We start from the raw sequence: 16,800 nt of genomic DNA, 5'->3' as shown, positions 1-16,800 counted from the left end.
AACATGCCCAGTTCTTTCAGTCTGTCTTCATAGGGCTTTGTTTCCAGTCCCCTGATCATCTTTGTTGCCCTCCTCTGAACCCTCTCCAGTTTGTCTGCATCCTTCTTAAAGTGCGGTGCCCAGAACTGGACACAGTACTCCAGATGAGGCCTAACCAGTGCTGAGTAGAGGGGAACTAGTACTTCCCGGGATTTGGAAGCGATGCTTCTATGAATGCAGCCCAAAAGAGCATTTGCCTTTTTTGTAGCCACATCACATTGTTGGTTCATATTCAGCTTGTGATCAACAACAATTCCAAGATCCTTCTCATTTGTAGTGTTGTTGAGCTGCGTATCCTCCATCTTGTAACTGTGCTTTTGGTTTCTTTTTCCTAGGTGCAGATCCTTGCATTTATCCCTATTAAATTTCATTCTGTTGCTTTCTGCCCAGCGCTCCAGTTTATCAACATCACTTTGAATTTTGTTTCTGTCTTCCAAAGTATTAGCTGTCCCGCCCAATTTTGTGTCATCTGCAAATTTGATCAGCATTTGATCAGAAATTATAGAAGGAGCTACTTTACTCAAATGTCTAACCCAGGACTATTTATACAATCTGGCAGAGGCTCCCCAGTATTTCATTCAGGGGTCTTGCCTGTCCCTGATACCAGAAATTCCTTAACTGAAGATAATGGGGATTGAACTGGCAAAAGCCAGTGTGGTGTAGTGGCTGGAGTGTCAGACAACGACTAGGGGGAGCTGAGTTCAAACCCCAACTGAGCCAGTGAAACTCACTGGGTGGCCTTGGGCTAATCGTAATCTCTCAGCCTAATCTATTTTACAGGATACAACGGAATGTGGGGAGAAGCACAGATGCTGCCTTCAGCTCCTCATCCATTGAAAGCATGTATGCTGCAACTCAGCTATAGGTGCTTCCCTGTGAACAATCCGAGGGCAGTATCCAACGAGCCCTTGTGTGGGTGGCCCAAGACCACTGGCCTGCTGCACGCGTGGCCCCTACTGCTGGCGGCTGCCATGTAGCACTTCTGGGGGAAGCTCCACAATGAGTGGAAATGCTTGTTTCTGAAAGGGGCATGTCATGCCCCTTCCAGAAAGCAGCATTGCCACTCATTGGGGCACTTCCCCCCAGAAGCGCTACATTGCAGCCGCCAGCGGTAGGGGCCACGCGTGCACCAGGCCAGTGGTCTTGGGCCACCCACACAAGGGCTCGTTGGATACTGCCAGTAGAATCAGAGTAGAAAGGAGCCTCAAAGTCCGACCTGCTCCCAATGCAGGAAATCCACTACCACAGCATCCCTGATAACTGGCGAGCCAGCCTCTGCTTAAAACCTCTAATGAAAGAGAGTTCATCACCTTGCAAGTCACTGTTGTGCAGCTCATACTGTCAAGAAGTCCTTCCTAATGTTTAGTCTAAATCCCCTTTCTTGTAATTTGAAGCCACTGGTTTGGGTCCTACCCTTTGGAGCAACAGAAAATAAATTTGCTTCATCATCTACATCATGACAGCCCTTTAAATACTGGAAAATGGCTATCATGTTGACTCTTCATTATATCTTCTCCAGGCTGAACAGATCCACCTCCTCTTGGACTTGGTCTCCAAGGGCCCTCACCATTTTTCTCACCCTTCTCTGGACATGTTCGTTTGTTAATATCCTTTTTAAACTGTGGTACCCAGAACTGGATACAGTGTTCCAGCTGAGGTCTGACCAAAGCAGAATAGAACTTCTCAGAGACTGAACACTAGACTTCTATTGATGCAACCTAGAATTGCATTAGTCTTTTAAGCTACTGTATCACATCACTGACTCAGTTTTAGCTTGTGATCAACTAAAACCTCCAGAACCTTTTCACATGTACTGCTTTCAAGCTAGGTGTCACCCATCCTGTACTTGTGCAATTTATTCTTCTGCATTTCTCTCTGCTGAAATTCATTTTGGCCCTGTTCTCCATCCTGTCAAGAAATTTTTAATCCTGTTTCTGTCTAAGGCATTAGCTACCTCACCTAGTTTGATGTCATCTACTAATTTGAGCATGCGCTCTACTTCTTCACCCAAGCCTTTTATAAAGATATTTAACAACTCTGGGCCCATGACAGAACCCTGCCACTTGCCACTTTTCTCCAGGGGGGTGTTTCCATGCTATCAGCTTCACTTCATTTGCAACTTTGTAGCGGTGTTTCCCCAGTCGCATCTTCTCCTTTTCCTGTTTCCGCAGTCCTTAAAGACCCAGCTTATCACTATAGCCTGGGGCTCTGTGCTGTTTCCAGGGAGCTCTAATCAAATTATTTTCTTGATGGCTGGGTGGCGGTTGGGTTGGGTCTGATTACCTCATCAGGGTTCCCTCCTCCTCCTCCTCCTCTTGCCAATTCCCCCTCCTTCACCCTCTTCTGCTCCACTCCAATCAGTGGCTGCCTCTCCCCTGCCTGCTGTTGTTGCTCTGTCCCCTTATTCTGGCTTCCCAACAACCCTACAAGGTAGGCTAGGAGAATAGATAGTGGCTGTCTTCCCCCCACCCAGCACTGTTGTTGTTCTCCCTTATTCTGGCTTCCCAAGAAACGTGCAAGGTGGGCTAGGAGAAGAAGTAGTGGCTGGCTTCCCAATCAAAGGCACTTTGAATACCCATTGAAATCCTAACTTTCAAGCCTTTCTCCTGTGTGGCTGAGAAGGGAGACCCCAAGTAAATGCATTGAAGGGGATGCAGATTTCAATGGCACTTACTCCCAGGAAAGGAAAGCCTCACTGCCAATGAGTTTACTCAGAAGTAACACCCCCTAGCACAAGCCCACGCAAAGCACTAAAGGGGAAATATGCAGAAAGGAAATGGTGAAGAGAGCCAGTGGATGATATACTAGTTGTGCATCTCTTCATCTCTGCCTCCCCCACCCCCCCTTTGCTCTCTCCATCCGTTTTGTTTTTTTTCCCCTTTAAAGTGAGTGTTAAAGTCACTTTCACTTTAATGAAAGAGCAAAAAAGCTGTGTGCAGAATCTCCTCTCCTTTTAAACACTTTCTTCCCCTAAAGTGGGGATGAGACTTAAGGACTTAGTGAAGCCGCCCTAACGACTCTCTGTGAAGCTGTCTTTGCAGGTCTCTTGATTTCCGTGCCACAGACTTGACTGGGAACTTCATAGGGATACCCAGGGTGGGCAGAGGCTGCACTGGTATGCCAGGGCACTTCTTCATCTCTGCCTGACTGCTCCCTCCAGTGTCATCGCCCCCTCTCCTTCACACGCAGCTGCTTCTGGTGAGGACAGGGGCAGGTGAGCAACACACCCACAAGGGCTGGGCTACACGCCCCATGGGCAGGACTATGAAACCGGGCCCAGTGCGGTTGTGGAAACAGCTCAGCAATGGAGCTGAAGCAAGCAGGAAAAGTCGGGCTACAACCAGTCTCAGAAGAAGCAGTTTTTCCGTGATAAAATGCGGGGCTGATGCTGAATGGCCACGATGTGAAGGAAACACAGAGACCTCACCGCACAGCCAGATTGGAGTAAATCGCTGGTGGAAACACAGCCCACATTGACGATGAGCGCTCTTTGGATATGGTCCATTGATCAGTTCCAATTCCACATCATTGTAGCATCATCTAGTCTAGCCGTCCCCAACCTTTTTGGGACCAGGGACCGGTCCGTGGAACACAATTTTTCCACGGACCGGGGGGGGATGGGACTGGGCCACAGTAGGGATGTAGGAACCCCCCTTACCTTGGGTCCGCACGGGGGGGGATCCGTCTTCCCCCCCACTGGAATCATCGCTGGCCCTGGACTCGCTACGGAGCTGCCGGCCGGCTCCAGCCAGGGGAGGACTTCCAGCCACTGGGACACAAATGGCATCCGTGTAGCGGATGCCATTTACGTCCCTGTTCTTTGCAGTAATAGGCTATTACTGCAAAGAACAGGGCCAGAGCCAGCCAGCAGCTCTGCGGACTCACCACAGAGTGGAGCCAGCCAGGGCCAGTGAGGATTCCGGGGCAGTGGGGAGGGATGGATCACCACCCACCCACGGACCTAAGGTAAGGGGGGTTCCCACAGCCCTACTGTGGCCCGGTCCTTAAGCCATGGACCGCCTGGGGGTTGGGGACCCCTGACCTAGTCCATATTTTATTAGCTTGCCTACAAGAACAGAAGAATCTTGTCTTGCTGAAATCAAGATATACTAGGTCCACAGTATTACCCTGATTTACCAAGCTCTGTCTATCAAAAAAAGGACATAAGGTTAGGGATGGGCAGATTCCTTACCTTCTGGTCCATGGGGAATCTGCCCACAGGGGGGAGGCGATCCGTTCCTCCCCCCTGGAATCCTCTTTGGCCAGCTCTGCAGCAATTCCGCGGAGCCGCTGCTGGCTCCAAAGCACCAGCGATACAGCCGCCATACCATATCTCTGGCTGAAGGGTACTTCACTGACTGTGGATGCAAATGGCATCCAGGATGCCATTTGTGCCCATAAAGGCCTTACTTTAAGGTAAATGCAGCCGTAAATAGCTGCATTTAGCTTAAAACTAAGACCTTTACAGACGCAAATGGCGTCCTGGATGCCATTTGCATCTGCAGTCAGTCCCCTTCAGCCAGCAATACAGCATGGTGGCCTTATCACTGGCAATCCGGAGCCAGAGGATCCGGCTGAAGAGGGTTCCGCGGGGAGGCAGAGGTAACTGTTCTGTTCTGCCACAGACACCGGTGTGCCGGATTCTTTAGAATCTGGCCTCATTGGAGTCCGTGGCGGAATTCTCTGCCATCCCTAGATAAGGTTAGTCTGGCATGACTTATTCTTGATAAGTGCTGGTTCTTTGTGATCACAGAATTTTTCTCTAAACCCTTACAGACTGCTTAATTATTTCTTCTGGAATCTTACTAGGTATCAGTGTCAAGCTGACTGGTTGGTAGTTGCTTGGATCCTCTTTTCTCCCTTTTTGAAGATGGAGACAACATTTGCCCACCTCCAATCTTGCAGCACATCACCCATTCTCCAAGAACTTTTTTTTTTTTTTTAAGATTTTTAAGATGCTCTAAGATTACTTCCACAAGTTCATTTAGAATCCTAGGATGCAATTCATCTGACCTTGAAGATTTGAATTCATTTACAGTTGCTAGGTGCTCCCATTCCAACTTTTTACCTATCTTGAGCTTTACATATGTCCCACTAAACCACCCAAAATTGATGAAAATTATTGGTCTCACAATGACTATACTTTTTATAAAAACAATTAGGGTGCAATCCTATGGAGACAGTCACCAGCCTCTGAACTTGGAGGACGACTATCCAGAGCAGGGCAGCTGGAGCACAGAGACCGTCCTCGCCTCCATGCACCAGCTGTCCTGCATTTTTGGCTAGACTAGCCAGGGAGCATTGATTTCACCTGTCTAGCCAGGGAGCATCAGAACAGGAGGGGGGTAGGCCATGTGATGCATAGGAAGCTGCATAACACGGCTTCCACAGTCTTCTCCCCTCCTGCGCCAGGGACCACCCCCTTTCCCCCATCTCCGTGCTCCGTTTCTGAGCACAGAGACATAGCTGGCTCAGAGAGAACGGCACTGGCTATGGGGAGAGGGAGCACGGTTTCTGGGCTTCAAAGTCAGAGCCCTGGTTCCAACCTCAGAGCCCAGAAACTGAAAAACCCTCTGTCCCCCAGACACTGTCTAGGGGACATAGGATTGCTCCCTTTGTTGAATAATTATTCACACCATTTAGTCAGCTGAATAAAAGTACCACAGGGGAGGTACGCCCCTGTTGGTTCTGCTCAACCTCTCAGTAGCTTTTGTGTGCTGCTCTAGATCAAGTCTTGGCTGTTTGTAAGCAAATACAGGGAGCAATGCAATAGAATAGTCAAGTTGGCAAGCAAATGGTCAGGCACACAGGTTTCAGTCCAAGGAGGTTTAGGCTAAGGCAGGAATGGTCAAAATACAGGCAGAGGTCAGAACACAGGCAGGCAGGCAGGCAGGCAATGAGGATCAGGCAGCAACTGGAGTAGTCAAGGTAACAAGCAAGAACTCAAACACAGTAAATCAGTCAGGTACATTACATAGTCCAGAAGGTCAGTAAACAGAGCATCAGTCACAGGACACAATTCAGGAAGCGAGGCACACAGCAGAGGCTGGATGGACCGATGTTCCACCATTGGCTAGGTTTCTAGTGAAGGCTTTTAAGCCCAAAGCCAGCCAGACCCCACCCAGAGCTCAGCTGCAGCAATTAGAGATCCCATTCCAGTGTCTACTCCTGAGGAGTCCCTCTCTCCTGAGGAGACCTTTCCTGGAGGAGACAGTCCTTTGCACAGGAGCTCTGCTAGTCTGTTGCTTGATGCTACGACGCTCCCGGGGATCAGGGGTGGCTCAGGCTCTGCCTCAGAGGCAGAGTCCCTCTCTCCTGACAGGGATGGCCCTGCAACCACCTCCCCTGAGGGCTCAGGCTCCTGTGGGTCTGGTGGCAGTCTCTGGTTTGGGGTGCCCTGGGCTTCTGGGGCCTCTAGCTCCTCCCCTGAGGAAGACTCCTCCAGTCAGGGCATGACATTTTGATACCTTCAACTGTGATTCTTGGTCTTCCTGCTATTTCATATCAACATGAGACTATTGGAAGAGACAGTTCAGGGATCTGGAATTTGCTGTCACCACTATGCATAAGTATGCTTTATCTTTTTCATTTCAGTCTAGGAAAGTAGAAGTTCTGAGCTATTGTCTGGGATTGGTAATGAACTGGATGTGGGCTGAAACTTAATCCAGACAAGGCAGAGCTGCTCTTGGTCAGTACGACTGCTGGCCTAGGGCTTCTTCACACAGAGGTTTTATCCTGCTCATTCATGGAAGTTTGCGAGACCTTTAGATGACGTCATTAACCTCCAGGGAGTCTCCTGCATTAAATGACCTTTATTCCATTGCTTAAAAGATTGGAAATAATGAGCTATCAAATCATCACGCTTGAATTCCGCTTCAGTTCCCTCCATGAATAAAGGAAAAGCCGCAATAAGAAGAGTTAGACCAATGAAACATATGGAAGAGTAGATAAGGAGGAAAAGGAGGGGGAATGGGGGCAGGAAGCACATGTAAAAGGAGTCCGTCATAATCCTGCATTTAAAATGGAAATAGAAAGCCCCATTTTTAATGCAGGATTTTAGGCTGGTGTAGAAATGCCCTTAGTGACATTAGCTATCTTATACCATCAGACTTTTTCTCCATCTAGGCTGGTATTATCTACACCAGGGGTCCCTAACCTTTTTTTGACCCATGAGCATGTCTGGAAATTTGAGAAATTGCTGTGTGTATCACCACAAAATGGCTCCCACGGAGGATGTGGCTAGTCACATAATGGTTTCTGCATGGACCTGGCTAGTCAAAAGACAAGTAATTCACTGAAGAAACAAACAGAGGAAGATTCTAAACTGTTTTAAGTTTTAATCGCTCCTGGATGTGTCTTTAGTTATGACTGTTCATAAGAGGCTAGAAGGGAGGAAGAAATAGCAAGGCAAAGGGGTAGAGGGGTAAAGGGCTTTGGAGAAGGATAGCGCCTGGGACTAGAGAAAGAGAGAGGGAAAGGGGAGAGGTCTGTGTGCGGAAGAAGATTGGTTGTGCCCTGGAAGCAGCTCTTTCCTTCTCTTCCTGTCCACCTAACTGCTGATCAGTGGCAGGTTCAAGAACAGGAATGGAAACCTGGCATCCTAACGTTGTTCAAGTTCTTCATTAAAAATGAATTTCTGAAGGGGTCAAGGAGTGGAGAGTTTCACAGGCACCACTGGAGGTCCCTGGGGGCACCACGCTAGGTACTCCTGATCTACACTGATTGGCAGTGCCTCTTCGTGGTTTCAGGCAGAGGTTTTCCTCAGTACTTGCTACCTGATTATTTTAACTGGAGATGCCAGAGAACTTGGGACCTTCTACATGCAAAGCATGTGACCTATCACTGAGCTGCATTGCCCCTCATTTTCTAGATATCCTTTTTTTGGATGGGTTTCCTCTCCTTGAAAAATCAGGTTCACAGGCTGGGAGTTCTATTGAAATCCAGCCTTGCTCCTGGATTTCCAAGTGGTGTGTATGACCAGAGTGCCTTTGCTCAGCTTAGGCTGGTGTGCCAGCTGTGCCAGTTTCTGGAGAAGATAGATCTGATCTCAGCCTCAGTTACATCAGAATTACTGTAACATTGTGTTCTGAATTTGGAAACTTCAGCTGGTGCAAAATGCAGTAGCAAGATTCTGGACCAGAACACGTTTCTGGGACTATGTGACTTTTATGTCAACTACACTGGATGCTGGTCTGTTTTCAGACTCAGTTCAAAGTCCTTTAAAGCCCTAAACAGTTAAGAACCAAGATACTGAAAGGGCCATCTCCTCTCATGTGATCCTGCCCATTCACTGAGGCCAAACAGGAGTGTACCTTTGGTGTATCCTGTCAGAGTTTGAACATCAGTTGGTGGGAAGAAGGCAAAGTTGTAGACATGGAACTCACTGGCCCAGGAGAGCTGACTAGCCCCCTCATTATCAGTCTTCTGCCACCGTCTGAATTTTCTTTTTTTGCCAACAGGCCTTTCTTCCCATCTGGGTGATGACGAATTTGACCTGCTGATTTTTAAAATTGTTCCTGTGGCACTTTAAACAATTATTTTATTTGAATTTGTTTTGATCTTATATTCATTCATTCATTTATTATATATCTATCCCGCCTTTTTCTCCTTGAGGAACCAAAGGTGGCTTACATTATCCTCCTCCTCTCCATTGTATCCTCACAATGACAATCCTGTGAGGTAGATTGGACTGAGAGTCTGTGACTGGCCCAAAGTCATCCAGTGAGCTTTTATGGCCGAGTGGGAACTAGAACCTGGATCTCCCGACTCCCAGTCCAGCACTCTAACCACTACACCACACTGGCTTTGGTTAGCCACATTAATCACTTTTTCTGAAGTGGAAAGAAATCTTAAAATAAATGCAAAAATAAACATATTTATCACTGCCATAATAACACAGTACAAATTCATATGGTCCAGCTTCTTGCTTGTTTAATTATGACCTGGTTGGAACAAGGGGTTCTAATCGAAACTCTGCTTATATCAGTAAGCCAGTGTCCAGTATTCTCCTGGGTGAGAAGCCTCACCACCTTATGACCATTGCATCTGCTGATGCCTGAAGGTATACTTCCAGGGGAGGGGAGGGGTGTTTCCCCTGGGTTCACAGCAGACCCATAACAGCATCAGCAGTGGCAACGGAAATACTAAGGAGCTGGGAAGAGGTTTCAACTTCATGTTCTTCCAGCAGGTGACTGTTGGAAGAACACAAAGTTGAAACCTCTGTTGGAAGAACAATTGGAAGAACAACCTTAGGGATACGTCCTGGCATATAGAAAGGGAAGAAATGGAAGCAGTGACAGATTTTACTTTCTTGGGCTCCAAGATCACTGCAGTAGGGATGGCGGAGAATTTCTCCCTGAAACTTCGGGGGGGCGAGTGCCAACGTGTTCGGCCCCCTGAAGAAGTTTCGGGGAGAAATTCTCTGCCCCCCCGCCCCCCGCACCCCCCCGGGACGGGACTTACCTTTCCCGAATGTCCCTCCCGGCGGTGGGTCCCGGCGGCGGTTCGGCAGGTCTTCATCAGGGGCGGGGGTGGCAGCCGGTCTTTTGACCGGCTGCCGCCGCCGCCATTCCAATAAAAGTAAAAAAAAACAAAACGCCCCCGTGATAGGCTACGTGACGATTAACGTAGCCCATCACGGCTAGATTTGCAAAGTCAGCCGTGATAGGCTACATAAATCGTCACGTAGCCTATCACGGGTGACTTAAAAAAAAAAAAACGCGTACGGCTAATGGCGGCCCCCATAGGGAGCCTCCATTCACGTTCCTTATTTGGTCGCTGTAGTCTACGTAAAGATTACGTAGACTACGGTGAAAATAAGGGCAACGCTATTTGCGTTGCCCTTATTTTCGCCGTAGTCTATGTAAAGATTTACATAGACTACAGCGACCAAATAAGGAACGCGAATGGCGGCTCCCTATGGGGGCTGCCATTTGCGTACGTGCTTTTTTTTTTTTTAAAGTCACCCGTGATAGGCTACGTGACGATTTACCTATTTACCTATTACCTATGTGACGATTTACTTTGCAGATCTAGCCGTGATAGGCTACGTTAATCGTCACGTAGCCTATCACGGGGGCATTTTTTTTTTTAACTTTTTATTTCGCGGCGAGGCGAGGCGAGGCGCCTCCTCTCCAGCCTGAATTTCAGCCGGGCGAGGCGGGAAGCCTCCCCCCCGGCCTGAATTTCGGCCGGGCGAGGTGGGAAGCCTCCCCCCCCCGGCCTAAACTTCGGGGGGAGAGCAGCGAAGCGCCTCCCCCCCACTGCGAACAAGCTGCGAGACCAGGTAAGTGGCTTTTGTGCACTCCTACACTGCAGACAGTGACTGTAGCCATGAAATTAAAAGACGCTTGCTCCTTGGGAGGAAAGCTATGGCAAACCTAGACAGCATAGTAAGAAGCAGAAACATCACCTTGCCGACAAAGGTTTGTATAATCAAAGCTATGGTTTTCCCAGTAGCAACGTATGGCTGTGAGAGCTGGACTATAAGGAAGGCTGAGCGCCGAAGAATGGATGCTTTCGAACTGTGGTGCTGGAGAAGACTCTTACGAGTCCCCTGCACTGCAAGGAGGTCAAATCAGTCCATCCTAAAGGAAATCAACCCTGACTGCTCATTGGAAGGACAGATAATGAAGCTGAAGCTGAAATATTTTGGCCACCTAATGCGAAGAGAAAACTCCCTGGAAAAGACCCTGATGCTGGGAAGGGTTGAAGTCAAAAGGAGAAGGGGACAGCAGAGGATGAGATGGCTAGATAGCATCACCGATGCAATGAATATGGACTTGAGCACACTCCGGGAGAGAGCAGAAGACAGGAAGGCCTGGCGTGCTATGGTCCATGGGGTCACGAAGAGTCAGACACGACTTAACAACTCAACAACAACAACAACAACAGAGCTGCCTTGAGGAGCATGATTGAAAAGTGGGGTATAAAGCTTTAAAATAAAAAATATGCACAAATCAAAGTAAGATGCATGTGTTCAGACAAGAGGGCGAGAATGCAGATGCACATCTGATGGACTCCTTGACGCCTTTTGTTTTTTTTGAGATGGAGGATGAGCCAATCTAAGGAATATTTTTTATTTTTGTTAAGACTATATATCAAGCCATGCTAAGGACAGTTTCACAGGTGAAATTTAAATCTGCTTGTGCTTAATGCTGAAACCTTGCACACACACACTTAGGATTATGCTGCATGTTATTCTAGAATGCAAACTTAAACCTACACTACCTTTGGTTTCTCTTTGTCATAGGGATGGGGGAGAAATCCTCCACAGACCTCAGTGAGGCCGGACTCAAAAGAATCTGGCCCCCCAGAGTCCATGGAGGATTGGAAGACTTGCGTCCGCCTCCACGAGGAATCCTCCCTGGCCGGATCCTCCCTGCCGGCTGGCTCCAAAGTGCCAGCGATAAGGCCGCCATTGCCGTATCACTGGTGGGCCGGATTGACTGCAGCTGTAAATGGCGTCCGGGATGCCGTTTGCGGCTGTGCTTTTAATTAACATGATAGGCTACACAAATATCTGCGTACTTATTTGCGTAGCCTATCACGTTAATTAAAAGCACGGTCGCAAACAGTGTCCAAAATGCCATTTGCGGCCGTAAAGGCCTTAGTTAAAGGTAAATGCAGCCATTTACGGCTGCATTTACCTTAAACTAAGGCCTTTACAGCCGCAAATGCATCCCAGACACCATTTGCGGCCACAGTCAATCCGGCCCACCAGTGATATGGCAATGGCGGCCATATTTCTGGCACTTCAGAGCCGGCCGGCAGCTCCGCAGACTTGCCGCGGAGTGGAGCTGGGCGACGAGGATTCCGGGGGAGAAGGATGGATTGCCTCCCCCCCCCCGCAGACCCCCGCAGAATCCAGGTAAGGGGGTTTCATACACCCCTACTTTTGTCATGGTCCCAGGTCTGGAAGCTTGATGTCACCCCAAAGAAGACTCTGAATCCTCAGACTCAAGGACTTGGCCCTCGCATCAACCTCAGCCACCAGAAATGGCTCTTCCAAAGCCTCTCATGTCCCTCAGCCACTCAGAAGCTTAAGGCTAAGGAAATGAGCATGGGTCCTTGGGTTGCAATCAATACCCATTTGGAGGTGGAGCTTCTGAGGGACCTGCATTGACTGGCCTACTTAGGCCTTCAGTTGCTGCCTGCTAGTCCCTCGCTGGAACAACAGCTCCTTCCAGGGCTGTGTTTCCACCAGAGATTTACTCCAACCTGGCTGCGTGGTGAGGTCTCTGTGTTTCCATGACATCGTAGCCATTCAGCACCAGCTCGGCATTTTTTTGTGGAAAAACTGCTTCTTCTGAGACTGGTTATAGTCTGTTCCAGCTTACTTCAGCTCCATTGGAGGAGACTGGCCGGAGCGGGAAACTGGAGTGGAGCAGAGGGGGTGCGGGAGAGGGGAATCAGCAAGAGGAGGCAGCGGGAACACTGATAAGGTAATCAGACCCAACCCAGACGCCACCCAGCCATCAAGAAAATAATTCGATTAGTGCTCCATGGAAACAGCGCAGAGCCCCAGGCTACAGCGATGATAAGCCGGGACTTTAAGCACTGTGGAAACTGGAAAAAGGGAAGATGCAATTGGGGAAACATCACTACAAATTTGCAGACAAAGAGAAGCCGATAGCTTTGAAACACACCCCAGGAGAAACTACCCCAGCCTAGCAGCTCCTGCAGAGTGCTGTCCAATGTACTACTAGTCTCTGCTTTGCTGTGTTCTGTCGACTGAATGTGACCCTTGCCTTGCCAGTCGTAGCAGCCTTCTATCAGAACTTTCTTGAGTGCCCCCTTTGACCAACCTTTTTCCCCGGGCCCCAATCCTAGCCAGGAATCTCTTCTTCTATGCCACATTAACATCAACATGTGGGACACATCGCATAGGACAGTAGTGTTACAATCCCTGGATTTTCAAGATAAAAGGTTCAGGTAGCATGTGATGGGAGAGATGCTACTGGAGATTTGGGAGAGGCACTCACAATCAGAGTAGGCAATGCTGGGCTATGTGAACAAATATAAGCAGCTTCCTATGTGCACATGCAAAAACAGTCTTAGCCAGTACTCAGTCAAGATCAGGGCATGTGGACTTCAAATAGATGCCAACTTTCAGTGTAAGGATTAGACAGAAAATCTAGACTGCAACAGCTGTGAGATCTTCAATCAAGAATAAAGCAGCAAGAGCTTCTTCTTTTTTTCCAGAAGGCAACATGGGGTGTCCGTGTGTGTATTTTCAGTACCTCCAAACATAGTGTGTGACAGCATGTTGAGAACTGGCTTTATGTATATTGATTTTTACCACTTTAAAATTAAGAAGTGTTTTATGAGGTTTGTATTCTTTCTTAGAACAAATCTGTAAGGTCACCATTATTTCCCTTTTACAGATGAGAATTTAAGGTGAACAACTTGGCCAAAGTTCCATGACAGGCAGAAACAGACAACTAGGAACCACAGAGTAGCCACTTATCCATACTATGCAAGGTAAGGCTGACATTTGCACCTCTACCCAGTCATTAAACCATTCATCTACCCAGTGCTATTTCCTCATCTCTGTGAGGGATGGCAGTAGTACCATGTGGTCAGAGGCTACAAAAACAACATTCTCCTGTGTGATTAGAGCTGCCATATAGTAATCTTTAAAATTATTCTCAAGTGCTTCTCAGATATCAGTTTCCACCCAATACATATATAACACAGGTTGTATTTGAATAGCCCATTTGCTTTAGAATAGATCATAGCCCAGCTCTCTATGCCTGCCAACTTTCTCTTCATCCAGTGTAGGCTGAACACCTCTGTTCCCATTCCTTCATTTCCTCCTGCCCTTTTAAACTGAATACTTTCCCTTCCTTCCTTGCAACTCCAGTCATGTCCATCCATTTCCCCTGCTAGTCCTAAGAGAGAATAGTTAAGCCCACTGCCTGAATAATTATATTCTAATATTATCATCAAACACTCTCCAGTGACATATTCTGCTGTTCACAGATCTCATAAAAAAGATAATCGTAGATATTCTTCATCTCAGAATATTATGGAACCATATCATCCTACCAGAATACACCCACACATCTTTAGTGAGCCTTTTCTAATTGTTTTTAAAATGTGAAATATTGGTTTTGAAGGGCAATGGCTTTGCTCTGAAATGAAAAGTATTTCTAACATGTGTCAGGATAAGAAAACACACACACACAATTACTTGTCCCCCTCCCCCCCAACCCCGCCATTTATTTCCTCCTCTGTTGGAAAAGTCTGACTGGATGTTCGTAGGCTGAAGTGACAAATGAGGAAGGTCACACCCATACCTCTTTTTAGCTTACTGTAGAACAAAAGGAAAAAATAAGCTTACAAACACTCATGTGGAAGAAATCCAGAGGGGTAGCTGTGTTAGTTTGTTTCAACAAAGAAACTTGTGTCACCTTAAAGAAGACTTAACAGATTTAGAGTAGAGTAGAGCCCCTTTGTCAGATGCATGAAGTATAGTGCTTCGTTGGCAGACATATACATGAGTACAGTGAACAAACAGTGGAGCCCAAAGGGCATGCAGTGCAAGAGGTAGCCATAGTCCTTCACAGTCCAAATGCATACAACTCATGAACAGTGACTCATTCATACTGCATTCCCAACAATGGTGTGCTAACTTTAAGTATTAAGTATACTTTAGATATATTTTTAAAGCATTGTTACTTTAAGGTTCACAGCAGAGGGTCTTAGGAAGCGGAAATGTTTTCCCATTGGACTGGTTTCTGAATGTTGCTCATTTTAATGTCAAATTTGCATGGAGAATGAACTGTTTGTTATATGTAAAACAACATTGTTTGTAGGTGCTGGAATAAGAAAATAAGAGCAAAGTGGATCAGATCAAAAGTTTATCTAGTTTAACATCCTGCCTTACACAGGGGCCAAGCAAATACTTCTGGGAAACTAACAAGCAGGGCTGACCCGTTATTGCTCCCCAGAAACTGGTATTCAATAGCCTGTGACCTAGAACATGGAGGTTCCATATAGCCATCATGATTAACAGCCTTTGACAGACAAATCCTCCATGAATTGGTCAAATCCCATTTTAAAGCCACCAACCTAGAAACTAGCAGAAGCATTTTGAACACACATTTTGATCAGTTATGTTAGGTTTTCACACTGATAGATTACCAGCCAGATTAAACAAAAATTTGACAGATTAAGCCATTTTTGACATCATAAGGGGGGGAAAGTGTTCTAACTCCCCCACACCCCAACCCAAGACAGAATAACTTCTAGATATTCAACTATGATGCTAATGATGCATTACTTTTTGCACCAGCTTCTGAAAAGTCAGGGCAAGTAGCCTTACAAAACTGGTCTTGCTTTATATATCTTGCTTTAATAGTTTTACATGTAAGTACATTACTTTCTCCTACTGAGAACGTAAAATGAGAAAGCAAAGAAAGAAAGAAAAGAAGTCATTGCAATTATAATTTCGATTTTGAATAATTCACCAGCACTTCACTGTTGCTTCTGGCAATTGAAGGCATCTGGAGTTCCTGTTGGTGCAACTGATGAAGTGGACTCTTATCCACAAAAGCTTATGACATAATATATTATTTAGTCTTTTAAGGTGCCACAAGACTCTTTGTTGTATTTGCTGCAACAGCCTAACACAGCTACCCATCTGGAAATTGTTATTTAGGTATCCTGGCATGGGACACTTTGCTTACTCTGGCTTTTTGCTTCATAATACTACAATTTGGATCAGGGGTTAATTTGTAAAGCTGTGAATAACCCTGCTGAGGGCAATGGGCTAAATGTGATGGTCTTGTCCCTTACACTGCTGAAATTCTTTTGAACACCAAACAACACCAGTAAAGATTGGTACTAGACTCAGAACACTTTGGAAAAACAGTATACACAACATATTCAAACCTACCTTTCAAATCAAAAGTGTCCTGTATTGTAAGGCCCACAATCCAGACTGAGAAGAAAAAGAAGGTAACTCCAAAATGAGACGCCATTGTCAATAACAGCAGAGGCTGCGATTCAGGCCACCTTGCTTCCCACCCTACGCTGTATTGATAATGCAGTGAGTGTGATGCCTAGCCACACCTTGTGAACGTCAAGTGAGGTCCTTTCTTGAGAGCTGCTGCACAGCCCCTGCCTATTTCACAGGCAGGAAAGAATGTGTTGCTCAGTTCAAAAGCCATCTACTGGCCAAGGTCACTGTCAGGAAACACATGACACCCATCAAAACCCGTAAAGGGCAATCTGAAAATACAGTGGGTGCTGACTCAGAAAATATGCAACTGAGGAAGAGAGATAACACAGTGTGTACCACTGGGATGCTCATTCTGTTTCAGTTCCTGTTTAGCCAATTGTGACTTGCTCATAATTCATCCAACTTTTTCAGCTGTTAACCAGAAAAGAATGGCTGCATGTCTATTATGTAACTGTTAGCTACTACTAAACACACAAACCTGGAAACTAAGGATTTTTGGTATCAGTTCTTTATGAAATGGTTGAAAGGTGAAAAAGAATTTGGCTACCTGATGGAAGTTCTCTTTCCATATTTACCTGCCCAGACCCTGTGAACCAAGGATCTAAAGCATTTCTGTGAACCAAGGATCTAAAGATCTCTTTCCATATTTACCTGCCTTTTCAGTGGTGGCACCCTTGAATGCCCTCCCCAGAGAGGCTTGCCAGGCAGCTACAATGCAGTCTTTTCAATGTCAGAAGATGTTTTTATTTTCCCAGGCCTTTTAGTTATATGCTTTTAGTGCATTTTAGATAATT

General features: G+C 46.7%; 1 protein-coding gene across 3 annotated transcripts in view; it reads right to left on the bottom strand.

Moving 5' to 3' along the window:
* The window catches only part of LYVE1 (lymphatic vessel endothelial hyaluronan receptor 1), a 31,806-nt gene extending 15,577 nt beyond the window's left edge, over window positions 1-16,229 (bottom strand). For 2 of the 3 annotated variants that reach the window (XM_084854190.1, XM_084854200.1), the window contains exon 1: window positions 15,941-16,193. In XM_084854190.1, coding sequence (XP_084710316.1) covers window positions 15,941-16,025 — 85 coding nt within the window. In that variant the 5' untranslated portion in view covers window positions 16,026-16,193. Of the gene's footprint in view, window positions 1-15,940 lie in introns of all 3 variants that reach the window. The other variant, XM_084854181.1, reaches the window with a different exon arrangement.
* Window positions 16,230-16,800: the final 571 nt, after the last annotated feature.

Source organism: Heloderma suspectum, chromosome 1, assembly GCF_057233095.1.
Source record: "Heloderma suspectum isolate Gila_16-S chromosome 1, 16-S_ref, whole genome shotgun sequence".
Classification (NCBI taxonomy): Eukaryota; Metazoa; Chordata; class Lepidosauria; order Squamata; family Helodermatidae; genus Heloderma; species Heloderma suspectum.
The sequence above is the reverse complement of the archived record's forward strand: the minus strand, read 5'-3'. Positions and strand labels throughout refer to the sequence as shown.